At 49.1% G+C, this 25,780-nt stretch overlaps 9 protein-coding genes across 9 annotated transcripts; 5 read left to right on the top strand and 4 right to left on the bottom strand.

Moving 5' to 3' along the window:
- Nucleotides 1–816: 816 nt before the first annotated feature.
- Nucleotides 817–2,916, top strand: LTR64_001807 (uncharacterized protein; the record flags this gene model as incomplete). The annotated part of the gene is made up of 1 exon (XM_064896185.1): nt 817–2,916. The coding sequence occupies one exon, from the start codon at nt 817–819 to the stop codon at nt 2,914–2,916; it is 2,100 nt and encodes a 699-aa protein (XP_064758872.1).
- A 290-nt stretch (nt 2,917–3,206) lies between these two features.
- LTR64_001806 (uncharacterized protein) lies at nt 3,207–4,352 on the bottom strand (the record flags this gene model as incomplete). Its single annotated transcript, XM_064896184.1, has 1 exon — nt 3,207–4,352. One exon carries the CDS (start codon nt 4,350–4,352, stop codon nt 3,207–3,209), a length of 1,146 nt encoding a protein of 381 aa, XP_064758871.1.
- A 988-nt stretch (nt 4,353–5,340) lies between these two features.
- On the top strand, nt 5,341–7,029 carry LTR64_001805 (uncharacterized protein; the record flags this gene model as incomplete). The annotated part of the gene is made up of 6 exons (XM_064896183.1): nt 5,341–5,504; nt 5,594–5,670; nt 5,720–5,759; nt 5,809–5,878; nt 5,930–5,989; nt 6,037–7,029. The coding sequence occupies 6 exons, from the start codon at nt 5,341–5,343 to the stop codon at nt 7,027–7,029; spliced, it is 1,404 nt and encodes a 467-aa protein (XP_064758870.1).
- Nucleotides 7,030–7,441: 412 nt separating this feature from the next.
- On the top strand, nt 7,442–8,373 carry COQ9 (Ubiquinone biosynthesis protein coq9, mitochondrial; the record flags this gene model as incomplete). Its single annotated transcript, XM_064896182.1, has 2 exons — nt 7,442–8,197; nt 8,251–8,373. 2 exons carry the CDS (start codon nt 7,442–7,444, stop codon nt 8,371–8,373), a joined length of 879 nt encoding a protein of 292 aa, XP_064758869.1.
- A 4,348-nt stretch (nt 8,374–12,721) lies between these two features.
- Nucleotides 12,722–14,409, top strand: LTR64_001803 (uncharacterized protein; the record flags this gene model as incomplete). Its single annotated transcript, XM_064896181.1, has 3 exons — nt 12,722–13,111; nt 13,171–13,693; nt 13,742–14,409. 3 exons carry the CDS (start codon nt 12,722–12,724, stop codon nt 14,407–14,409), a joined length of 1,581 nt encoding a protein of 526 aa, XP_064758868.1.
- A 1,335-nt stretch (nt 14,410–15,744) lies between these two features.
- Nucleotides 15,745–16,824, bottom strand: LTR64_001802 (uncharacterized protein; the record flags this gene model as incomplete). The annotated part of the gene is made up of 1 exon (XM_064896180.1): nt 15,745–16,824. One exon carries the CDS (start codon nt 16,822–16,824, stop codon nt 15,745–15,747), a length of 1,080 nt encoding a protein of 359 aa, XP_064758867.1.
- A 1,037-nt stretch (nt 16,825–17,861) lies between these two features.
- Nucleotides 17,862–18,350, top strand: LTR64_001801 (uncharacterized protein; the record flags this gene model as incomplete). Its single annotated transcript, XM_064896179.1, has 3 exons — nt 17,862–18,044; nt 18,141–18,244; nt 18,317–18,350. 3 exons carry the CDS (start codon nt 17,862–17,864, stop codon nt 18,348–18,350), a joined length of 321 nt encoding a protein of 106 aa, XP_064758866.1.
- A 699-nt stretch (nt 18,351–19,049) lies between these two features.
- APR1 (aspartic proteinase precursor) lies at nt 19,050–20,296 on the bottom strand (the record flags this gene model as incomplete). The annotated part of the gene is made up of 2 exons (XM_064896178.1): nt 19,050–19,990; nt 20,041–20,296. The coding sequence occupies 2 exons, from the start codon at nt 20,294–20,296 to the stop codon at nt 19,050–19,052; spliced, it is 1,197 nt and encodes a 398-aa protein (XP_064758865.1).
- Nucleotides 20,297–23,106: 2,810 nt separating this feature from the next.
- On the bottom strand, nt 23,107–25,044 carry LTR64_001799 (uncharacterized protein; the record flags this gene model as incomplete). The annotated part of the gene is given in 2 exon segments (XM_064896177.1): nt 23,107–23,303; nt 23,319–25,044. The coding sequence occupies 2 exon segments, from the start codon at nt 25,042–25,044 to the stop codon at nt 23,107–23,109; spliced, it is 1,923 nt and encodes a 640-aa protein (XP_064758864.1).
- Nucleotides 25,045–25,780: the final 736 nt, after the last annotated feature.

The raw sequence follows: 25,780 nt of genomic DNA, 5'->3' as shown, positions 1-25,780 counted from the left end.
TGGAAGCTGGACCACGCTCGCCTCCATGTCAGCCATCCGCCCTTGCCAACAGAAGGCACGGCCACAGGTAGGTAGAATTTCTAGTGTTCGAGAAAACTACCGTAAGATGTTGTTAGACTGGGCGCTAAACAGTTAGGCTTGCATATGCAAAGCTTGCACAGACCACAATCTCAGACCTTTTCTGGCCAGCACAAATCCATGGACGCACCTGAATGGTGTCAACTTTATAGCACCGGGCAAAGAGCCCGAAGATGGGCGCTAGGTGAGTATTAGTCGTCGTAACGGCTCAAGTACACGCTGTAATGTTCGCACAGGTGTGATGATAAACGAATACGAAAGCTTACGGATTCAGCCAAAGTCAAAGCAATGTTCTCTTGATCATCTAGACCGTCTTTTTGATATCAGCATCAATCCCTCACGAGCCGGTGAGTAAAGGCCTGCACGTCCAGGAGCAAGGGCCGTTTCGTATTCCAGAGTGCTTCGATCTGGGTCATCAGAAACACTCAGTGCTGTAACAGTCAGCTAGATAACAACTGTGCCGACCTTGCTGACTCGCTGGGTGAAACTGTACTACATCTGCGTCCCACCGCCAATTCTGCCTTACAGCACTGCCACTTGGAGCCGACTGCCAGCTACTGACTGTCGTACGGATTAGATGTTACTGGGCCCGACTATCGAGCCAGCTAGGACTGCCGATGTTGAGCTCAGTCTATATAACAAGGTCGAATGTACTATCGAATCAGCGGTGTCATCAAGAGCCGCGCAGGTAGATTACGCAGATCGAGACACCAGGGCAGCACCGGCAAACCGACCAACATGATTTCAGGAAGCCCTCGTCATGACGCATATGATGCTCACATAGAAGAGATCAGAAAGACCGAATATCCTGGCCTACTCGAAACCACGTATCTGGATCACGCAGGAACAACTCTCTATGCTAAGTCGTTGATCAACGCCTACCATAAAGACCTCACCTCCAACATATATGGTAATCCACATTCAGAATCTCCTGCATCATGGCTTTCCACACAGCGTGTAGATGAGGCACGACAAGCTGTCCTGAAATACTTCAACGCAGATCCCGAACACTTCGAAGTCGTTTTCTGTGCTAATGCCACTGCAGCCATTAAGATCGTCGCTGAGTGCTTCAGAGACCAAAAGTTCTGGTACGGTTATCACAAGGACGCGCATAACAGCCTCGTTGGTGTCAGAGAGGTTGCTTCTGAATCACGATGTTTCACCTCAAATCTCGAGGTAGAGCAGTACTTCCAAGGCACAGATCCTGGTCTCCGACTTTTTGCGTATCCTGCTCAGTCAAATATGACAGGTTATAGACCACCATATGCATGGGCTAGGCAGATTAGAAGCACAGGCACCTACGTACTACTTGACGCTGCTTCATATCTCACTTCTGGACGACTTGATCTTGGTGATGTCGATGTAGCACCAGACTTCATTGCTCTGTCCTTCTACAAGATCTTTGGGTACCCAGACCTCGGCGCTTTAATCGTGAGGAGAAGTGCTTTTAATGTGCTGACGCGGCGAAAATACTTCGGAGGCGGCACAGTCGAGCTCGTCACTGTGATTGGTGGATCGTCTCACGAAAGTAAGAAGCACCACATTCATGACTTTCTCGAGGATGGTACCCTGCCATTTCACAACATCATTGCACTCAAGCACGCGATTGAAGTTCAAAAGAGAATCTTCGGCACTCGAGAGGATATTTCACAACATACTGCACATCTGTCCGGATGGCTCTATCACACGCTCAAGAGCTTGAGGCATGCAAACGGGCTGCCTGTTATGGAACTTTATAAGGACAAAAATGGCACTTATGGAGACACGAAGACTCAAGGACCTATCCTCTCCTTCAACATCTGGAGAGCTGACAGAACCTTCATCGGCAAGAGCCACTTCGAGAAACTCGCCATCAGTTGCGGCTTTCAGATCAGGACGGGAGGTGTATGTAACCCAGGGGGCGTAGCCTTCATGGTGGAGCTTGAGCACTGGGAGTTGAGAAGGAACTTCACCGAAGGGGTGTCATGTGGAGACGACAAGGACATCATTGGAGGAAAACCAACTGGCATTATCAGAGTCAGTCTTGGCGCGATGTCAACAATGTCAGACGTGACGAGGTTCGTGCATTTTGTGAAGCACTTCTTTGTCGAGCGGGAGGTCAAGGCGGCAAGGGCAGTGACACTCCCGACATCAATCTTTCCGGTTGAAGGATGCGCTCCGTTCGAAGTGGAAGACTTTGTGCCCTACCAGCCCTTCAACCGGGCCTGGTGCATTATCGATACAAAGTCCGGGAAGGTCGTGAAATCAAGCTTTGGCGGTTTGAAAGTCGGAATTGACGTGAAGAGAGAAAAATTGGTTTTCAACGATAGCTTCCAAATGAGTTTGTGGGATGTGCCTGAGATGACTGACAAGGACCGTCGAAGTAAGCCTTGGTATCGGACATACGAAGTATACACTGGAGAAGTCAATCGCTGGCTGACAGAGACACTTGGCTTTCAATGCGCTTTGGCAAGGTATAACCACGAAGACCACACCCTGTCGCCTGCGGCAACTACATGCGTTATCTGTGGACTCAGAACATTCGACAAAACCGGTCTCTACAAGCACTACGAAGATCATGCTCATGAATTTTTGAGAGCCAGATCATTCAGAAGGGAAACAGTCAACGCAACACCCAATCTAAAGAGCAAGATGAGCCGCGCTGCAAGTAAATCGATGCTCCGCCTCGACAAGATCTTCGTCACTAGGTATGAGCTTGAAAAAGATGAGGGGCAGCCTCAGGTCACTATTGTCGCGCAAGCTGAGCTAGATCCTAGGAATTCTGCTGTGCTGAAGCAGCAGAGACGAAAGCCGATATCTGTGCTGGTACACAGGATCATGGGTAGGGGAGAAAGATAAGTGAGAATAGGTCTAGAACGAGATTTTCAAGGGTGGTTGGAGACGTAAAGTTCTGAGTTTTGAATCGTTTTCGGTAATTTCGTCAATAGTCCAGTTAATATGCAGTTTCACAAATCGATATGGTACTTGTCTGCAGAGTCAGGGCTGGGTAGGTGGAGCATGCTGAAGCAAGTGAGATGGTCTTCCAAGGGCATTCGTAGTCGTGGCATGAGAGTTTCAGGATTGCGCTCGGTCTAATCTTACTATAAATCTAACACTTTGATCTCAGCTTTGAGGAAAGCGTAAAGTTTCTACCTTCCATCCTCATTGACCTGTATCGAAATCTTGCCTCGTGTTCGACCACCTTGCAGTTTCCGAAACGCTTTCTGTATATCTGTCAATTCAAAGCGGTTCTCGTCTTCGATGACAGTCCTGAGTCTTCCTTCTACCATCCATTGACCGACGATGTCGTGCTGCTCAGGAGGTACGGCAATCAGAGCGAACAAGGATACAGGGCGCTTGCCGCCACCGAGGACGGTTGGCCATAGCAGCATCTTGGGGATGTCTATCATGGTCTGCAGGCTGATTGTCGCGCCTACCATGATGAACTTTCCACCTGCAGAGCCGCTCTTGAGGAAGTGGTGAGAGTTCCAGTAGAGGTCCACGCTGCCGACGTTGTCGACTACGAGATCGAATTCCCCATTCTTCGCGACGTATTGCTTGAGGGCGTCCACCACGTTCACGCTTCGGTAGTCAATGACTTCGTCGGCGCCCAGGCTCTTCACTAGATCTGCATTTGCGCCTGAGCAAGACGCCACGACAGCATCGCAGCCGAAACAATGTTTCGCTAGCTGTACAGCGAATGTTCCTACTCCTCCACTGCCACCATTGATGAAAACTTTTCCTCCTTTGCCAGAAGCTCGGTTCGAGCCACCAGCCTTCCAAGTTCTGGAGAATCCCAAGTCACCGGACAACAGAGGCTGTAAGGCCGAATAGACAGCCACTCCACAAGCTCCGAATTCGGCTAATGACCTTCCCGTTCTTGAGCTCATCTCTAGCCATCCATCTGGAATCTTACCACCCCAGCCCTGACCTTTCACGACGAGAAAGTCTGCAGCAGCGCCATCTCGGCTGGAGCCGCTAACATAACCCCATACAATATCACCACCCTTCAAGCGGGAATCGTTCGTGTCCCAGACACGTCCGACGAAGTCCAGACCTGGAGTGTGAGGTGAGGCACCAACAAGTAGGCGTGGCAGAGGCTGTGGAAGAGAGGCGAGTTTGTAGTCAACTGGATTCAGAGAAGTGTTGAGGATGCGGATGAGTGTGTAGGTGCCAGATCTGGGAATGGGAGGTACTGCGGCGGTCTGATTGACTCTGACATTGCTTGTTGGATCCGATGATGGGATGAGCTCGACAGACCGATGGACTGTTGGAAGAGGCCTGGATGGAGGCATGGCGTTGCTTGGATCGGAACTAAAGTAGTTAATGCAGAAGAGACTTGTTTAGTTACTTCTACGCTCGTGGTTTGGTGTTCACACTGCAAAGATTTGGGTTTGGACTCGATACTGACTGCTGATCTGCTCTTTCGCCTGAGCTCGTAGTTTGTTATGGAGATTGAAGTCGACGGATATCAGGCAATAGCAACAGCTCACGCCAGTGGTCTGCTGAGTCGTAACTTCCATGATTGACTTGACACGTCATAGCACGTAGTATCCGCTAAATTAGGGGTACGCATAGCAGGAGCAATCCAAGAGACATTGAGGTTCTATGTTCTTCTCTTCTCGCATTGCTGACAATTCGACAACCCACTGGCATTGCTCGGGAGGAAACCATGGTCGTGATAGTGAGCTTGGTGCAATTGCGACGACGCTCCAAGTAGGCAGTATGAGGATTTAGCGCTTTTGATGCCTTTGTTTCTGCCTCATTGTGTACGTGATAAACGCGTAAGATGATCGCATCCTTTTGGCATCACTCCTGTCCGTCGCGGAACGATTGCAAACACCTTCCGATGGTAATCTTCTATGGCCTGACCCCTTTATTAGAACATCTGAAGTATAGCAGGCTGTTGCATGTGCAAGGGTCTATTACGGTCGCGGGGCAAAGGTACGTCATGTGGCAGTTTACATCGTATCAAAAAACCACAAGCTCGAGATCGTGGATCTGATACGGGCGGGAGCTGCAGACAAAGTGGCTTGGATGATTCGGTTATGCTTCCATGCAGGACGGTTGGCTTTGGTCGGACCTTTCGACCTGCATTGATATCATTCTTTGCTGAGCTACTAATTTGAGAGTGATTGTAACCAACGTGGTTGTTTGTGCCAGAGCAAGTGGATTAGATTTTGGTTTCCACCAAGCCAACAGTGTATTCCTGTGTTCTTCCTTCTTGCAGTCTGCAGTCATACCCATCGCACAGCTTTAAATCCCAACCAGAAACCGGTGAGCATGGCTTCGGCCGCTACCTCGTCGGGCAATCCATCGGTCAGCACAACACCACTGAATTCACGTCCGACAACACCAAACCTCTCGACCCCTCCACCTACAGCAGTGGCCAAAGGCGGCAACGATGATTCGTCAAGATTGAAGTTGTTCATCAGCATTCTGAGGAAGTACGTACCTTTTTCGTCGTTGGAACTATCAAAACCGCTACGGAAGAAAGAGGGAGACAAAGATGAAGAGCTAAGACATGTTATGCTAGATTCATCGGTGTCGCAGACATCGCCAACGTTCGCTTTTCACTTCCGGCGCAGTTGCTGGAGCCAATACCCAACTTAGGTGGGAGCAGCCAGAATTCATTGCCTAGAATGAGGCTGACTACGGGTAGAATATTGGCACTATATCGACCGACCAGAGACGTTTGTGAGGTAGGTGCATTCTCGTGCTCAGCGCGTTGCAGCTGCTGACTGGTGCCAGCATTGGCAAGTCCGAAAATGAACTCGGTCGCATGCTCGAAGTGGTTCGTTTCTGGTTTACCAAAGATTTGGTACGGCTGTTCGAAACCACACATAAGGAGTGGCAAGGCTAACAATCCAAGAAATTCGTCAAGGGAAAGCCTTGCAAGCCATACAATTCTGCACTTGGAGAGTTCTTCAGGGTTTGTTTCTGCTCCCGAGTGTAGGAAGGCATTTCTGACTGGTGTAGTGTAATTGGGAGATCAAGGCCGATGCTCCTTCGATATCTTCTCCTTCTCAAGCTCCTCCACAACCTCCTCCTGATCCCTGTAATGCAGCCCAGAATGATCCCGTACGCATATCCTACCTGACCGAGCAGACGTCCCACCATCCTCCAGTCTCCGCCTATTGGGTCGAGTGTCCATCGAGAGGATTGGTAGCAAGAGGTTTTGATCAGATCTCAGCAAAATTTAGCGGCACTTACGTCAAGGTAGTGGCTGGCAATCACAATAAGGGCTTGTTCATCACGCTGAAGAACAGAGGGAACGAGGAATACCACATGACACATCCAGATTCTCAGCTGAACGGCTTCTTACGTGGCAACATGTACATCTCCGTGTCAGATGTAGTAGCGATTACCTGTCCGAAGACAAAGCTGAAAGCCCTACTTCACTACGTCGAAGAAAGCTATTTCGGCACAGCAAAGAACAAGGTCATAGGCGTGATATACCGATACGACCCAGACAACGATAAACATTCCAAGCCGAAGGATGTACCCTCAAGTGATGTTCTGGTGGAAGTCGATGGAGACTGGAAAGACAAGGTTTACTATACTATCCCCTCCTCAAAAGCTGCCAAGAGTTATCCAGGTCTCGAACCAACCAAGGACAAGCAGCTGATCATTGATATTGCACCTTTGATGCCCGTGCCGAAGATCGTGCCTCCTCCAGAAGAACAGCTCGACAATGAAAGTCGTAAACTGTGGTCCGAGGTGAGCGAGGCAATTCACGATAGAAGGTACGGAGAGGCAACCACGATCAAACAGAACATTGAGCAACGGCAAAGGGACAAAGCCAAGGAAAGGGAAGACAACAAGAAGGTCTTCAAGCCCAGGTTTTTTGTCAGCGCGACCGACCCATCTGGACGACCAGAATTGACGCCTGAAGGAAGAAAGGCGTTGGACGACATGCAAGGGTTGAACTTCCATCTTGAGCCAAGATTAGACGATTCGGTATCGGCTTAGGATGCCAATACATAAGGGCTAGAGGCAATGTGCATAGGAGAGGTTCGGCGTTCGTGGTGAAGGAGTGCAGGATCTCCGATAAGCTAGGATCCAAGGTGGACGGTTCTGTGCGTGGTCCAGCTGTCCTCAGTATACTAGTTGATATAGACAACATTCTTGAACTCTGAAATACCACCCTTTCTGATTAACAGAAGGGATGCCGATTGACGGAGTGTGTCGCTTATGGTGAATACCTACATGGGAAGATTCGAAAACAGCTCTATGGTGAGGCGAAGTACTTGATTCTACGGTATGCAATGCGGCCAAATTCTCCACCATCCTGCACTCGGACGCCTCCAAGCTTGGAATCTCGTGTCTGCTTGTTCCGGTATGTAGGCTCTCTGTACAAGTCTTTGACTCTCAAGCCTCAGCAATGGCGTTACGGCGTTGTAGGATACATAAGTTGTCACCGACATTAACTGGCAAGAAATGTGTTTCGAGTACACAATCGGCAGTACGAACCTATTACTCAATACATCATCCTGACCCGGCACCATTCCCACCCATCCAGGCTCAGATCCTCTCTACTGCCCTCAAGAACGTTCCTCGTCTAGGCTTCTCTCGCGATGCGTTGTTATCTGGCTGCCGCGAAAACGGCTACCTCGAAGCATCAGCTCAACTCTTTCCACGAGGCGTCTATGACCTGATCCACTACTACCTCGTCACGCAACGACTTGCTCTCAAAGAAAAAGTCCAATTTCAGCAAGACGCTAAGCTGGGCTTGACACAGAAGGTCAAGACGTTGACCTGGGCTCGCTTACAGGCTAACGTGGACGATGGTATCATAGAGCACTGGCAAGATGCGCTGGGTCACATGTCGCTACTGGAGAATATCCCAGCGAGTCTGAAAGAGTTGGGCAATCTGTCAGATGAGATCTGGTATCTTTCCGGGGACACTCAGGTCGATTTTGGTTGGTACACAAAAAGGGCGCAGCTTGCGGCTGTTTATGCTGCTACAGAGACCTTCATGTCGACGGATAGGTCTAAGGACTACGCTGATACCAAAGAGTTTCTTGACAGGAGACTGGGTGATGTGAGAGTTGTTGGTGGTACTGTGGGAGGCGCGATGAGCTACATGGGCTGGATCGCGGGTAATGGGCTAGGATTGGCTCGATCTTGGGGGATGAAGGTGTGAAGTGAGTGCATGTCAATGCTTTCGATGTTACAACCACGACCATCTAGAAAGACGCCGAGCAGCAACCGAACAACCTGGTCGGGATTAGCTTATTCGGAAACCAAGATGAGGTCGAAGCAATGTCGAGGCTAAAGAAGAAGCTCAGCTCGATGCGAAACAATCGCTCTTAGGCTTCACCAGGTGTGGGGGAAGCAGGATCAGCTGGAATCGTACGACTGTATGACGTGGGCATAAGTACGATCCGTCCGAAGCATCAGACCTGTTTTACTATAATCACAACGTTGCAGCTACTACTCCTCTATGCCTTCGAGCACGACCGTGTCACAACGATTTACTGCTTTGCAGGAAAACAATGATAGTGAGAGGATCAAGAAGGGTGGTACCGATATGGGTGTCTGCTTAGTCAAGAGCATAGAAATTCAGCCAGGCGTGCGTCAGGGCCTTCGTGAGGGTCGAATCCTTCGAGACGATATAGACAAACGTCAGCCGGCCCACGGATGGCAGTCTCTAGGTCGTTGGTTAATAATAATGGTCACCTGGAGCCTACCGTTGGCGCCGAAGAGTTAGTTTTTCCCTGGAACATTGGCAGTAAAGGAGTACCCAAATGATTTTGATGAGATTGCGAGGAAGCCTCGCGGATGGAGATGAAGACGGAGTAACGGAGAGGTCGCAGCCATCCTAAGGGCAAGTGAAGCCGCTGTGGGAGACTTGTCTGTTACCGTCACGATGATGCTTGTAACTTTGATTGCCGCAAGGAAATGCTTTGACTAAGCTGAGAGTAGCTGCACTACATATCTGGCATACAGACTTACGAGCGGTCGTCATGGAACTTGCCGATGATCGTTTTGTGGAACTGCCGTATCTTTCCCCAGAAACGCGGCTGCCGTTGACTCAAGCCGGCCATATGGACATGAAATACGCCAAACCGACCACATGGTTTTGATGGTGGAGGCCTGTCAGACTTGGATCTTCAATCGCCGTCAAGGTTCAGTGGTTATTTTGTCAACTACACGTTTCGTACTCCTTAGGTTTGGTCAGTCTGATCATGCGCCGGTATGACCTGGATTGTATGCAGTCATTGATCTAGTCTTTGACGCTCTCAGAAACAACAATCGATCAAGGGTAGTGGACACTCACAGCTCGAGACTGGTTCCTGATACGTATCTACTAACAGAGCACCTTCTGACAGTGCGTACTTCGATTAGCCCCATGGTCCGCAATGTTCTTACGCTATCTCGATTGGATCAAATCACCTTTTCCATGTGAGAGGACACCGTCCGAAAGGACAGGACGCGTGCTTCTGTCGCTTATTTACCCTATCATCGCGCGGCAGCAAGTGCTTCGACTACGTGGATGGAGACAATCGAGCTAGCACAATTTTCACCAACCAACAGACAGAGTCGTACAACGACCTAGACTCTGCATACCGCAGATCGCCATCCCCATGGCGTCAATCAGGGAATAGTAAGCATGTAAAACTACATATTCGTGGGGATGTTAGTCGTATGGTCAAGCCAGCCAGGAAGACGAAATCTATTCATATTCTCATCCTACTCACGAGCGCCAGTCATGATGTCTATCTAGCCAATAGAAACGAACTGGGTCCGAGACTCGACAAACCAGCTCGTCTTATCGACAGCCTCATCTAGGCAAGACTAAATCAAAGTATGACCAGCAAGGAGACATCGCACAGTACCTTCCACATCAGCATCACGTCCTCTGACGCGACTGACCCTGAACGATCAACTGTTTGTCTTCGGAAGCTCTGTCTAGTCACATCTCGAACGCCCAAAGACAATTCCGAAGCATTTGTCAAACACAATATTGGAAACTGAAAACGTGGATCTTCTCGTGTTCAAGATACTATGGTGTAAGAGCATCTACGACGCCCTCAGGCCCAAAGGCGTTCCTTCTGCTGGACAGGTGGATATGCTGGTCTGGACAGAGCTCTAGAAAAAGTTTGATGCTTGAGATCTTGAACAGTCACTTCGCCGTCTCTCACCAATCACACAAGGCAACAGCAAGTCGACGGGATCGTTGCCAACTTCATGTAGTGATCAATATCGATAGAGACGCCACCGACAAAGGCGGACAAGCTGTCTTCGGTGCACGCCCAAAATTACAGCTGATCCTTGAGTCAGAGGAGGCACTGTTCCACGAAGCTGCTGTCTTCGCTCCCTCCGACAATCTCGACCGCCTCTTTGTCACCAGCAATATCTTGGCGCAAGGTGATGGCGCCGCTGCAAATTTCAAAACCAGTAAGCTCACTTGACAAGGGAAGGACGACAGCACATGGTCGCACGAAGAAACCCCAGCAGGCGGCATAGTCATGGGTAACGGCGGTGTGAATCAGCCTGGTGGTGAGAACATACTCTTCTGCAGTCAAGGCAACCACACTGCACCAAGTAGTCTTGTATTAATGAAGATCGAGTCGCCTCATAGTACACAGGTCCTGCTCAACAATTACCATGGACGTCCGTTCAATTCTGTCAACGATGTGATTTTTTCGAAAGACGGCAGCATTTAGTTCAATGATCCGAACTACGGTGGTGAGCAGGAATTCAAGCCCAGGCCACGTCTGCCATGTCAGCTCTACCGCTACGACCAAAGTCGAGAAAGTATACGTGCTGTTGCTGATGAATTCGGGAGGCCGAACGGACTGTGTTTCAGTCCTGACGAAGGTACTCTGTACGTGACTGACACGGATTGGATTCATGGAGACGGTACTACTAACGATCATGGAGTATCGCATATGTAAGTTTTCGGCTGTATTGCTCACCATGTTTCATACTCAACCTTTGCAGATACGCATTCACCGTTCGAAACTATCATGGCTCACCCTTCTTAACCGAACGACGATTGTTCGCAATGACAGGCACAGGCGCACCAGATGGTATCAAATGCGATACTTAGGGTCGCATATACAGCGGTTGCGGTGATGGGGTCAACATCTGGCTTCCAGACGGAACTCTTATCGGCAAAGTGATTGTTCCTGGTGGGATTGCGAATTTCTGTTTTGGCCGATCTGGTGAGATGTTCTTGCTCGATGAGACGAAATTCTGGGTTGCGAAAATTGCTTCGGACGTAAAGGGCGCTTTGCTGGAGGGAATGGGAGTCAGTGTTTGATGCTGGACGATTTCCTCAAGGGGTATCTGCTGCTGAGCAGGTCTAACCTATTGAAGACCACGTGTCACGCCCGGTGCTTGTCCCGTTGCAAAGCCGATGCTCAGCGATACAAGTGCTGTATAATATTGACGGCCTGAACAGATACATACACATGCTTGATAGAGTGGGCACGTGGTGACATTTATCTGCTATGCCCGGCTCACTTGTGCCGAAGGTATGGAGTAGCTCACAGTACAGTTCGCCGTATTAAATTCGTGATCTGCTTGTACTGCTTCTTAGGCAGCCCCCACGAGGAAAACACGGTGTGTTCTGGCACAGAAAGATCTTGCGACGTTACATTGAGAAGCCCCTGCTTATTGAGACACAGTCATCGGAGCACACTTGCCCGTGAGCAGAGTAGCCACTGCGGATATGCTTCTTGCTGCCAACTCGAAGCTTACAGAGCTTGCTCACGCCACAAGTGCTACGCCAAGGCTGTCTAAAATCTTGGTATTCTTGGCAGCGCGGTTCAATCGCACTGAATTCCCGGAGCTCCTTCCTTGATTGGCGCTATTGAGAGTTTCATGGCACACCTTGCAGAATGTCCATTCACTGCTGACTCGCAGAAAGCGAAAATGACGTTGTGCCCTGCCATTACTGGCTGAGACTGTGCTTTTGGCATCGTCTGTGGCGCTTCTTGTCTGTGTACAAGACAGTGTCAGAAGGCTTGCTGCAGGTATGCGAATATCTTAACCGAAGCTCGAGACGGTTTGTGTAACATGCATACAAACACCCTCGCAGGATTGATAAGGTTAGGAGGATCGACCCATGTGTTCCTGGGTGGAATCCTAGAGTGACAGGTGTTCTGAAATAAGTTCCCGACATGTTTTCGAGAACTTCCAGAAGATATGCAGATTCACCAGGATGGAAAATTCTTGAAACTGGGATACTGTAGAACTCGAAAGGTGGATCATCGCTTGATAGGTACAGCACCTCGTGCAGTATCAGTAGTGCAAGTTCTGATCTTCACCACGATTCGTCTGTCCCGACACCCCAGACCAAACGAAGCATCAGTGGGGACTCCACATCGACGATCTTCGATATCACTTCAAGATTATCTGCGACACTACTTCGAGTCAAACGATGACAACACGAACCCGAGCACAAGGTAACCATGTGACTTACCGTGGTGTTTGTGTTGCAACAGAGGACAACTACATAAGATCTTCTTTCGTACCCTCAAGATCAGTTTCTCGTTTCTCTTTGCACGCCCTGAGTTTCGCACTTACCTTCACCAAGACATTGAGGCGCACACCAAGCATTTCCTGGCGTTCTTAACCGACGTCACTGTCCAGCATACCTAATCCGCGCTTTCCATCACTCAAAGAACAATACTGTACACGACAAGCAATTATGTCTGAGCAATTCGAACCTGCCGAGCCCATTGCCAAGGGCATACTGCCGACTGCCAAACAATCGTTCAGAGACCTCTTCCGTTGGAAACAGCGAGTCGAAATCACCAACGAGTACGGCGAATCGACATTTGTCTGGCAATCACCTCCACCCCTCAAGAACCCGATCAGCTTGTTCGCTGAACTGAGTGCTAAAGAATGGGTTTTCTTCCTTGTTGGTCTCGCTGCCTGGATGGCCGATGCATTCGATTTTCATGCTTTGTCCATTCAGACAACAAAACTTGCAGCGTATTATGAGAGATCGAAGACGGACATCACAACTGCCATTACACTAACTCTGTTGCTGAGAAGTGTTGGCGCGGCAGTCTTTGGATTGCTTGCCGATAGATTTGTAAGTTCAACCCATCGATTCTGTTCTCTGTGGTGAACAGATGCTAAGTCCAGCGACAGGGTCGGAAATGGCCAATGGTTGCCAACATGATCATTCTTGGTTTGCTTCAGATTGCCACGATCTACTCAACCACTTTTGGCGCATTCCTTGCTGTTCGATCCCTCTTTGGCCTGTTCATGGGCGGTGTCTATGGTTCAGCTATCGCAATGGCCCTCGAGAATTGCCCAATCCAAGCTCGTGGCCTTATGTCTGGCATTCTTCAACAAGGCTACTCACTTGGCTACGTGATTGCAGCATGCTGTAACCTAGGTGTCGGTGGTAGCACTAACTCGTGGAAGACTGTCTTTTGGATTGGTGCCGGGCTCTCGATCGGTGTCGGTTTCATCAGAGCAGCTTTCCCGGAATCGAAGCAGTTTATCGAAGCTAGACGCCACAAGAAAGAGCATCCAGAGCTACACAAGAATGCTGGTGCAGGTGCTTTCTGGGGTGAGTGCAAAAAGATGATCGTCAAAGAGTGGCGTATGTGCATTTACTGCATTATTCTGATGACCTGGTTCAATTACTACTCACACACTTCCCAAGGTCAGTTTCACGACATGTTTACCAATTTGCAATACTGACCGTGTATAGATTCTTACACTACCTTCGTCCTTGTCGAAAAAGAGCTCAACAACGCTCAAGCTAGCCGTGCCTCCATTCTCATGAAGACAGGTGCTTGTGTCGGCGGCACAATCATCGGCTATCTTTCGCAATGGGTTGGTCGACGACGAGCCATCATTGGTTCAGCACTCATGTCTGCAATCTTGATCCCAGCATGGATTCTCCCAACCACCGAACGCAGTCTGAGTGTGACTGGCTTCTTTATGCAATTCTTCGTACAGGGAGCATGGGGTGTCATTCCAATCCACCTCAACGAGCTGTCTCCTCCTGCCTTCCGATCGTCCTTCCCAGGTGTCACCTACCAAATAGGCAACATGATCTCTTCACCTTCTGCCCAGATTGTCAACGCCATCGCAGAGAGCACATTGGTCACAAACGTTGCTGGTGATAGAGTTGAGGCATATGGCGCAACCATGGGTGTTGCGACCGCTATTATTGCAATCGGCATTATTGTCACAACCCTGCCTGGTCCTGAGAAGAGAGGTGCTAGATTCGAGCTTGCCAAGGTCGCTGGTGAGGGTGGTAGTGATGACAATCTTGCACGAAAGGTGGCTGACATTGAACGTGGCGATAGTATTGCTGAGAAGGGTCATGAAGCACAGCTTGAGTCTGTCCCTGCGAAGAGTGAGAAGCTGTGATCTTGCTTTTCTATACGATGCACATTCTGCAGTAGGGCGATCTCGAGCATGAACGAATAGCTGTATTATAGCTCAACGAAACAACGACAGAGTATGAACGAATTCCATTCCTGATCATCACTACTACCAGCTCCTACACTCCTGGATTCTCCTAGCATTTAGTTGTTGTGCACTTGTGTCCTTGCGTACTCAATAGGCCTACAACCATCGCCTCACCTTCGCACCATGCAACCCTCGTAAAGTCAGACTGCTGCTTCTCCGTAACTTGGCGGGAAATGCAATGGCCGCTCAACAGATCAAGCTACGAAAGGAAGAGGCGTGATGCCACCGAACGGTATGGCCAAATCCTGGAAAATAGTGATCAACTCAGGCCTCATAGCCCCGAAATCAGAGGATTCTTTACTATGGAAAAAATCCGGCAATTTTGAATTTCGCAGCATACTTTTATGGCAAATTGGGGGTTTCTAAGAAAACCCATTTTACCTCCCTGCAGATCCATCAAGCACACAGATCCAGTGGTGATGCTACGTGTCTCATCTCGCTGTTCTCAGAGCAATGTTGCGCGCTACAACACAAGCCCCACAGCTTGAGCTCACGAGTGCGAAGTTGCTGATGATGGGTGAAGGCATATGCTCTCAGCGGAACTTCAGTGCTGGAAGCGCGACCTCGCGGTGTTCAATGCTTTACTCTTGATCTTCAGGATGATAAGGATGATTTACTGAAGCAAATCGGCCTCCGCATTCGACGGCAAGACCTGGAAACGACGAGCACGAGGCTTGATATTTGATCGACTATGAGGACGATTGACATGACTTGCTCTAGCTTGCCAGCAGTTGCTATGAGTGATGGCCATGGCGAAGCTGACAAGCCCTTGCTCAGACATAATGCTTGCAACAGCAATCTGGACAGCTTGGGAGGCATAAAAGCTTGTAGCTTACAAGTGCTCGTGCAGCGCCTCGCCGAAACGTATTTTACTGCCCAAGAGAGGCTGGAATTGCTTGCTGTCCTTGGCAGAGAATTGCGGGAAATGAATGAGTCTTTGGAGTACCATCAGGCTATAGTGCAGAAAGTCATGAATTTCGAGCAATGTCTAAAGGAAGGCGTGGCTTTCTTCTAGGTTCACAATCGCCGAGAACGGTGGCAATCACATCGGTGCAAATGGTGAAAGAGCTGTACGAGTGCAACTGCGGCTGCTTCCAGGAGATTGAAGGAATAGGAATATTGTTCAGGGAAAGAGCTATCACCATCGTCATTTCGTTACGTCTGGCACCTTGTCAGCCTGAATGACCTTCCAACAATGCGTCAAACACGCTTGCATATATCAGAATCAAGTCATCATGAGTCAACTGTGGGGTCAACCGCGTTCCAAGCCTGATCATACGGTATATCAGCCAGTCTCACTCCACCTTGCTCATCTGCCATCAGCAATTGATTCTTCCCTATCAAGTTCCAATCAGCCTCACGATAGGTAGTAGGCTCGCTAGCCACAATTAGATGTTTTCCATGCTTGTCTCTCGGTATCCTATTTGCATCATCCTGGATGTTAGCACCATCAGGATGGTCAGGGTACTTGCGGTTGAGTGTTGTGCCTGCTTTTGTGCTGTAGTACAACGAAGGCGGTTCTTGCGTGCTGTGGTTTCGGAAACGATATGCAACCAGTTTGATCCCGTCGGTAACGCAGAGGTTGAGACTGTTCGGAGTCATTTTGGTGCCTAGTAGCTTGATCTGTAGGCCGATAACAGTTGCCACTGCGTCGTGGAGGGCCGCTGCCATTTCGTGGACAGTGTATGTTTTCTCAAAGCTGGATCTGTCGCCGTTCTGGGTCAGATAGGTTATGTAAAGAGCGAAGATGTGTTCCGAGTCTGTGGTTCCGACCATAGTAGCATGAGCCGCGTCGGACATCTTCATCAACATGGCTCTACGGATGACAGGAAAGCCTGTGATCACGCCATTATGCATGCAGGTGTGTCTGCCAAAAACGAATGGATGGTTGTTGGTCTGAACGATGGGCGTCCCGCTGGCTGCTCGAATATGCGCGAAGCAAACTCTCGTCTCCGTGTTCGCACATATCGATCTGAAGTTGAGATCGTTGATTGGTGGCGTTACTGTCTTGTAGAAAGCCGGACGCAGCCCTTCTTTGAACATGCCATCACTAGACTGCCCAGTGTCACCTTGCTCAAAGTCAGCTGCGGAGGAGGTATACCAGGCCACACCAAAGCCGTCGATATTGTAAGCGCTGTTTCGTAGCTTCACAAGATTATCGGGACAATCTTCGAGATCCTTAGGGTCATGTGGTATGAGGCCTGGGAGGAAATGCTCATGGACCTGCTTGACGAGGGAATGCTGTGGACTGATAAGGACGTCTTCTAGAAGACAAGGTTCTGTAGGAGAGAGATATGCAAACCAACGACACATGACGATTCGGCTTGTATGTTGTTACTTGTGGATAATGATATATTAGAAAATGTACAAGGAGTGAGGCGTTGGCTGTGACTTCTATCGGCTATGTATGCCCCGTGAGCCGGAAGAATTGTTCTTCCGATTACACTCTGACACAAGTGACCTTTACGGATTTCCGCTGTCAGCATTCTCGCCTTGTTGTCTATCTCGGTACGCTCCATCTATCTTGCAACTTTTTCTGTCATCTTCTTCTCGTAAGCGCGTACACCGCTCATACGACTACTACGAAGTGAAATTTCTTACTTGACACATTACTATTCTCTGAGCTCGTCCCTGACCGCAGATGCCCTGTACATCAATGTCAGACAAGCTCAAGGAGCAGGGGCGCAGGTAAGACGTGGGTGTGATCAGATGGTGAGAGAGTTGTCAGCAGTACATCACGAGGTGACGAACTTGCTGTGTTTGAATCCAAGATCAACAGGATTGAGAAAGGCCTCTGCCACATTTACGGCTTGATAACCTGGTATGATGAGTACAATCGCTCCCCAGTCACCTGAGTTCAGTGAAAACTGATCATGAAAATTCGGAGTGGTCTGAAAGATGAAACATATCGCGTATCGAGTCGATTGCATGTGTCCCTTCACACCACTGACCAGTGACGAGAAGTGAGAATGCGAAGTTTCTGTGATCTTACTTCTTCAGGGCTTTCTTCTCAAACAGCCTCTACTTGTTAGTCAATACTAGGTCTAAAGATATACGCATGCTCGCAGCATGGTACTAACACCCTCACATCCCGTTTGCCTGCCACATGGTTGTCACCTCAACAAGCCGTCACCTTCACTGTCACCTCAGAAGACACCCACGTGTCTATGGCAAACGAAAGTCCTGCTTCCTCCGACCACTTAAGATGTCCTCTTCTGATGCTTTTACACAATTCTTGCAATCAATTTTTTCCAAAGCACAAGAAAACGAAAAGATAGAACCGATCACTTCCACCTATCATTCACCATTCTAAATCTCATTTCAAAACCCATCACCTACACACCGCAACCATGCTCATGAATAAAGCCCTCCTGGTCTCCATGACCATCGCTTCCACCACCCTCGCCAGTTCTATCAAGTGGTGCAACGAAGCCAACCTCAAAGGCAACTGCGCAACCATCAATCCTGCATCCACCTTCTGCAGCTTGATTTCCGACTCCAATGCCAAGGGCGACATCGACAGCTCCGTCGAGGTAAGTACTCCCTAGAACATATATACACCCTCTTCCTTCGCTCCTTTAGCTTGATAAAGAAGATGAAAAGTGACTGACAAACCCTCACTCAAACAGCTCAAGAACTCTGGCGACATCTCCTTCTGCGTCTACTGCGAGAGCGACAACTGCACCGGTCAATGCATTGACTTCACTGGCAAGAAGGACTTGAGACAGAGCTGGTAAGTTATCATACTACCCTGATAAACACAGACGCCTTGACAGAAACGTATATACTGACGAAGTCTTCATAGGATCGCACGAAGCTACTACTGCATAGGCAAATAGAGCGATGGCTAGCAGTCATGGTTTCATGTATGGTCCATTCAGGTTTTGCGATGAAGCAGACTGAGAACACACATGCATACATGCATACATGCATTCACAATTACACAAACACGAACTTGGTGGTTAGATCTAGACTGGAGAACTCTCTGGCAGGTGGACGAGTACACACTGTCCAAGAGATCATGCTAGACAGGCAGTCTGCCTGGTAGAGGATAGAAAGAGCAGGACCAACCACGATAACGAAATTCACCCTTCATCAACTTCATCTGTTTGTATTTTCGCGTGGCTTGCCTTGTACAAGACAGTATGATCGACTATTTAGGCGCAAAAGGATGTATCTGGTAGGCCTGCGTGAGTATCAAAGCAGCATGAGGGTACAGTGCTTTAATCGCCCATAGACCAATAATACATGGGGACAAGAGAAAGTGCAGGACAAGTAGACCGTCAAGGAGCGCAGGACTACGAATCGTACAACAACTTGTACTTTGATGGGACAGAGATGCACAAAAACAAATGAGGAATGATATGGCAAACAAATGGCTTCCATGAGTAGTTCGTTGAGCATTTGCACTGATTGAACCCTGGCAGATAAGAAATACAGAAGCCCTCTACCTATTCAACGCGGTCACAACCGCGAACAAATGATCCCCAGGCTAATAGCCACGTAGCTTCGACAGGGATTTTGGCTACCTATACTGCTTAGACAGCCTTTGCTAGACCAATAGCGTCGTTGCCAAGGTCATAGACTGAGTACCACCGTCTCAAGAAAGAGTCACCAAGGATGAACAAGGGACCAATGTTGCCACCGAGATCGATACCCTGGAAAGAAGAGATGCAGCTACCCTGAACCTCGAGGATGTAGTCGTAAGCAGTAATGGTGAAGTTGTAGCCAGACAGGTTGAAGGTCAAATCTGGCAAACTATCACGCTTGCTGCACTCGACAGTGTATTGACCATTGAAACCCTTCTTGGCACCAATCTGCTTGTTGAGGAGCTCAGCATAGTCGGTTGGCATGGCGATGAGGGAAGTGCCAGTGTCAAGGATAGCGCCAGTGCCTTCCATATCAGCAGTTTCCTTGCCAAAGGTGATGGAGTCGAGGTTAAGTTCCCAGTAGGCCTTTCGTCGCAGAGGAAGCTTGACCATCTTGCCAGTGTACTTGCTCTTGTCTGCGCCACCGAAAGTGCAGACTGAGTCAGTGCCCTTGCTAGAGTCACCAAGGTAGAAGGAGAAGACTGGCTCGTCAAGTAGACCTTGATCAACCATGTTGTAGAATGGTGGAGGAATGTGGTTAACTGAGATGGTGTCATAACCAAGACCCAAAATACCGTCAAATCGGCCGAAGGCGAAAGCGAGACCTGGCTCACTTGTGGCTTCACCAAAGAGCTGACTCTTGACCTTCAAATCGCCAATTCGGAGAGTATCTTGCGAGATGTAGCCACTGACTTCTCCGGAGCCATACCTGATACCGAATTCCGAACCGTTCTTCTTGTAGGAGGACGAGGAGGATGAATCGTACTTGCTGTGTAGATAACAGGCTATCGAGCCGCACTCGGAACCAGGAACCCAGAGGTTGGAACTGCCAGTATCCATGACGACCTTGAAGTCTTGTGGAGGAGTTCCGAGACCTATTGTGCTGAAATCTACTGAGGATTAGTTGATGACCAACGAGCGCGATAGAGCAGCCACTGACATTGAGCATTGAGGAAGTTCTCAACTGGGACATCAAAGCCGCCATCTGGGTGGATAGCAGTGTCCCTGAAGATATCTTCAGTCTCAGCGTTCATGAACTTCTGAGAATATTTTTGGCTTAAAGCCTTAGCATGGTGCTGAATGCTCGCTGTCTTGAACTGTTGATCGAGTGGGATCTTCTCAAGCTTCATGTGGTGAACGCCAGCAGCGGCAGAGCCGAGCAGCGCAGAGGCTGCAACAAGAGGCGAGGTCTTCATGTTTGCTCAACTCTTTGGTGATGAATAGAGAAGGAATGCAAGATGAACGATGAGTTGTAAAATGAAAGAGTTGACACGAAGGATCGAAGGAAACGATCACACGAGTTTATGGCGGTTGCCTTGCTGGTCATGCGCGGATCGGCGAAGAAGCTCCCCAGCCGTCGATGATGCGTCAGACGAAGGAAGGTGGCCACGCTTGTTCCTGCTGCAAGTGGCTGAAGGCACTAGTTGCCACGACACCAGCTCCGAGTAGCCAGTTAGACATCCAGCTCAAGGCACTTACGTTTTCAGCTAAACCACCTTGGGATAGTCCCAGATCTTCCCACCACCGAGGTTCTGCAAGGTACCACAATACGAGTGATTATCACCACCTTTACAATCAGAAAGTAACCACAGGAACAAGTGCACGTTGGGACTGCCAGAGGCGTCCATGTGTCAGATGCTTCAATTGATCGGAATTCCTAGTGTTTGCTGTCTAATTGTCAAAGTTGCGGTGGCGCAGGTCTATCTCTAAATAAATATTGGTAAATGTTCGTTAATCATAGCTGGACATAAAGAGCTCACTACCTGCCTGATATAGGGCGAGGCAACCGCACCGCTTGCAACGAACAATGTTGCTGGGAAAGCGAGACTTCATATGAGGAGACGAGACCAGCTCAACCCTTTTTCTCATCCACAGCAAATCGCTATACACTCGCGCCTCTTCGTGATAGCTGATCGTGCAGATCGAACACATTGCAGCGTTCTGCCGTTTGTATCGGCGTTGTCCAGGTCTTTCGGACTGAGGGTCGCAAACAGAATATGGTGTTGGAAAGTTGCAGGTAATCCTCACCCGTAAACAGCTTCGACTTCGGCAGACGAGATCCCTTGAACGAGGTAACCACTGCCGCAGTTATTGTCGAATGGCTGATGCTTTGAACATCTTTTTGGGCCAAATACCAGTCGTCAATGTTATCTATCGAGACCAGGCGCGTCGAGATATATGTTCAAGTCGCACAACATTCATCGGTGAGTCTGGAGCATCTCTCGACGATGCGCTGTCAACGTTTAGTGAGCCGTTCCGCAGGCACGAGCCCAAGGTATGTTGCGAAGTCAATATTGGCTGCGTCGATATCAGCTCTTCTGGTTGTGTATGCGATGCTTTTCGTCTCGTTCTGCTATTACGTGTCATGACACGTTCCACCATACTTTTTGGCTGATTCGCAGTAGCAAGTCATGCCATGTCCAGATGGATTGAGAGTACAGCAGGGAATCTCTCCTGCCCACCACTGGCATTCTGGCCCCTCCACTGGTTGATAAACCACTTCGATGATCGAGTTATCTCTGATCTCCAATTTCTGGCGATCGTCATTCAGACTGTGGTTTGTATCCGGGTGCGAGGGTATCTGGGTTTGACGCTGAGGCTGGCTCGTGCTACTGACGTCTGAGACCATTGTTGCATCTATCGATGGCACAGCGTCGAGGTGTATGGTCGAGTCTGACCTAGGAATGGCGACCGGAGCTGCGAAGATATGTGGTCCCAGGGAAACGAGAATACCAACAATGGCTGTCGCTTTCATTGTGCTGCTGGACTGTGCCGACGATATATGCAGAGCCTAGTCCTTATGGTTCAGGATAATGTCCGGAGTGTATTGGGAAGAAACAGACAGCTAAGTCCTGCTAACGAATGAAGGTCGAGGCGATCAGCGCAAACACGAGAAGAGAACCTTCTACCTGAGTTCTAGGAGCCCTTAAGGATGTATATGTGCGAATCACAGAGTCCAGCAGCGCAATCCATCCAGCTGCCATGTTACCCTCCTTGGAAGTGACAAACATTGAGGACCGCGAGGTCTATCCACACCGTCGGGCGGAAAAGACAACATGACCAGTATATGGTCTGTCGGCATTGAAACGTGCGTCTGCACCGCAAGAACATTGTACCTTGATCTGGGTGGATGTTATCTGACACAAACCCTTGGTATTCACTAACGCACACCATGCTTTAAATTTAGCATGGCTATTGTCCAGCCTCGAGCTCAATTATTGGACTCGGAAGTCTGCAATTGGTTCATCCCATTTACGTTAACATACAAATTATAAGTCGTTGAAGTGCAAACCATGCCATTGTTGAATGCTGTATATCATGTTTGTCTAATTACCCTGGCCGGCCAGCCAACCAAGATGAGGTAGCGGCTCCACTTGGCCGTCCGCCGATTATACATGTCTGTACGTTGCTGGTAAAATGTCTCGCATTCTGACACTTTTGTATCACTACGGTTCGGAACAAGTCTACACCGCCGTCAACAACCACGTCACGTACTGCATAACGTTCGTTGTAGCCAAGGGTTTGTGTTCAAGATCTGGACAATGTACCTTGTCGACGAAGTTCGGAGTTCCGCTGGAGTGGGTACAGTATCAACACCCATGTGTTTCTACCCTCAGTGCCTGATAACAAGCTATGACTGCACACGCGGCGAAGCGAAGATTTGGTGGAACGTCAAGACACCGTTTGGACTGTTGACGCCTTGTCGGGTACCTCAATGTCTGATAATAGCCCGGTCGATGCGGGTCGATCCTGGTTGATCTTATTCCTTACTAGCTACGATGTGCCGAACTTAATTGAATATACTTCCTGGCGGCAGATTTGTAATGTTTCGTTAGCTTTCGTTGTTAATGACAAGTTCGCCAAGTCGTTCCTGCAGTGCTACATTATACTCGAGAAGACAGATATCTTTTAAGATATTGTAATGCAAGATCTTCAGCGAGGTCTGAGATTGGATGGGTTCCTGAATGAATCGTCATTGTCCGACGCAATCCCAGTCACGCCTAGCTCATGCGATAAAGGTGTCCAGCTCGGAGAACAATTGATCCCAGTCAGGCATAGCTGGCATGCCGTCTTCAAAGATAGCATCTTGTTGCCAGACATCTTCGAAACCAAGCAATGTTGTCTGAGTCGGATTTGACACCCCTGCCGCCGTTATCGCTGGTACTTGGCCACTGATAGCTGAAAGCCAGGTCGGACCAGTAGCTGTACGAGAATTACCTTCATACTGCGTGGCTACAAGACTTGTCGCATCCTCCCTGAAACGAACCTGGTGCTTTCGGAGCGCTTCGGTCAGAGAATCGAGGAATCTATGTACATGGGCTGATTCGTCCTTGGCATCCTCGAGCATCTCGATTGCAGCTGAGACGCCCTGTTTTCGGGGATCTTCCTCTCTATACATACGATTGAAGCACAAGTCCATGGCCAAGACGACCGTAGCTAGGAAAAGGTGATGCATGAGGCCTCGCACCTTGACCTTCACTGGTATGTAATGAGTAGGATCAGCTCGAATCGCTTTGCTGATTTCTATCACCTTGACAGCTGAGCTAATGCACATGTTTTCTGATTGCGAATATTGCTCTCTTGCATTACTTCTCATGAGGAATGGTTGGTGAATTTTGCACCTCACGCTATACACTCCGAGATTGATGATGTACCTTTGCATAGCGAAGAAGGGATATCGGTCCAGCACGTTCTGACTCTTCTTTACACTCTCTTCGTCGAGCTTGAGAAATATGGGTAGGTCTTCTATGAAGTTTTGAATTCGTCGGTCAAGCTGCATGATCTGAGCGTAATCGTGTTCGGTAGGATCTGCGAGACCAAAACGCAGGGTGTCGATTGCCGTCCTGCTGAGCTCTGCAAGACGGACGCGGTGAAGTGGATAGTTCATAACAGTTGGCTGGGTCAAAGGCAAATCTTCTGTGGCGTTACCTCTATCAAGCACTTCATCGTCAATGTTGCGAGGCAGACGTACTCGCATCTGCTGAGGATGAGCCGAATAGATGCCTTCTTGCGGACCTCCAGCCAGGCTGATCATCCAATCAGTTGCTACAAGGTGCCACCATATTCTTCTCTTCATTTCCGTCTCTATCAACGACTTCACTGATGTCGAACTTTCGCGCCGTCTTGTTGAGGAAGGGCAGTCAATTTTGTGCATTGACAGTTCTTGAGCGGTCAGCAAGGCTTGAGCAAGGAGTGCTCGTGCGCGCGACGTAAAGCCTTCGAGATTGTACTCGATGAAAACAATGATAATAGCAGTTTGCACAATCTCCACCGAGCCTGAAAGGACCCTTCGCGAATACTCAAGGAGGTCTAGAGCAGATCTGAAGAGAATCAAGAATGTAATGTCTCTGTTGGAAGCGAATTGGAACGGGGAAGAATCGGGTTCGCTCCATTTCGAATAGCCTAATACAGTCGCCAAAACACTTAGAACAAGCGCAGCGTGGTCGGTGTTAACTGCCTTTCCTTGTGATATATCGAGGTAGAATTTTTCCATTGTACGGAGAAAAGTTGGCAGGTGGATGATTTGATGAAAATGGCAGATATACTTGGCGTACTGATCGAAGAGGCAGCGAGCATCGCTATAGACGGGGACGAGCATCTTCCTTCTACGTTTCAGAGGGCCGTCCGAGTGTTCAATCAGCGTGCTTTCCAATTGCTCGATGTCGGTCATGGCAACTGTTTCAAAGATATAGGAAGTTGACATGGCAGGTAAATGTCTCGGTCCCTCGGTTCCAATATTCGTCAACTGCTGAGATTCTAGCTGGTGTGAGGCTTCTGTAGGGGTCAAGGGAGGTACTATCTCATGTTCGTGGTGCCTGATGGATAGCGAATCTGGTGTGGAAGGAGCGGCCTGGTTCATACGCAGGATCATCTCTTCCAGTCGTGTTAGACGAGAGAGAATGGCGGCATTCGAGGGTTCGACATCGTGCTGGATGCGAGCCATGGTTATGGTTTGGTTCGACTCGAATTCGCAGACAGCGCTGCGTGCTACACAGTTCGTACATGGATCCGTTCGAGAGCATTTGAGCTTCTTGATTCTGCAGAGCCGGCAAGACACTGGATCTTGCCTCTTGCGCGGCATCTTGGCTGCTTTCAAGGACGGAGAGGTTGACATAGTTACTAGCTGTCGGCAGACTACCCAGGAAGGCTTGGAGGCACGAACGACCACAAAAGCACTTCTATAGAAACGTGAGCTACACCCGATCTCTTTCCCGGCATTTCCGCGGACGGTCCGGGGGTGTTAGTGTCAAAAGAACATCTGCAGCTGGATGAGAATGGCCTGAAAACTGTTTTCAGGACCCCAAAATCCAATAGTATATGAGGTCTGAGAGCAAGAAGGTGCTTCTGAAGACTCTAGATGAATTTTAGTATCGTTGAGGACATCGTCGATCGGGAGTAAGCTGTTGAAGAGACCTACAATGACGACCTGTAAGCGCATAAAACGAGCAACAGCTTGACGATCATTGTATCGAATAGGTAGAATACACCCAATCGCTTTGTCAGAAGACCTTGGTAGGATATGGTCGGTATTCGTTATTGGTGATTCGAATATGCTCGGTGAGGTTGTGGGGAAGGGATTGTACGCGAGTCGCGACTTCCAGACTCATTTTCACCTCGTGTCGTATCCTGCGGAACTCTGCGAAGGAGCTTCCCTGCTATACTTCGTGCATAGCTGCTCC

The sequence above is a fragment of the Lithohypha guttulata genome (assembly GCF_036872675.1).
Source record: "Lithohypha guttulata strain CCFEE 5908 chromosome Unknown scaffold_1, whole genome shotgun sequence".
Classification (NCBI taxonomy): Eukaryota; Fungi; Ascomycota; class Eurotiomycetes; order Chaetothyriales; family Trichomeriaceae; genus Lithohypha; species Lithohypha guttulata.
The sequence above is the reverse complement of the archived record's forward strand: the minus strand, read 5'-3'. Positions and strand labels throughout refer to the sequence as shown.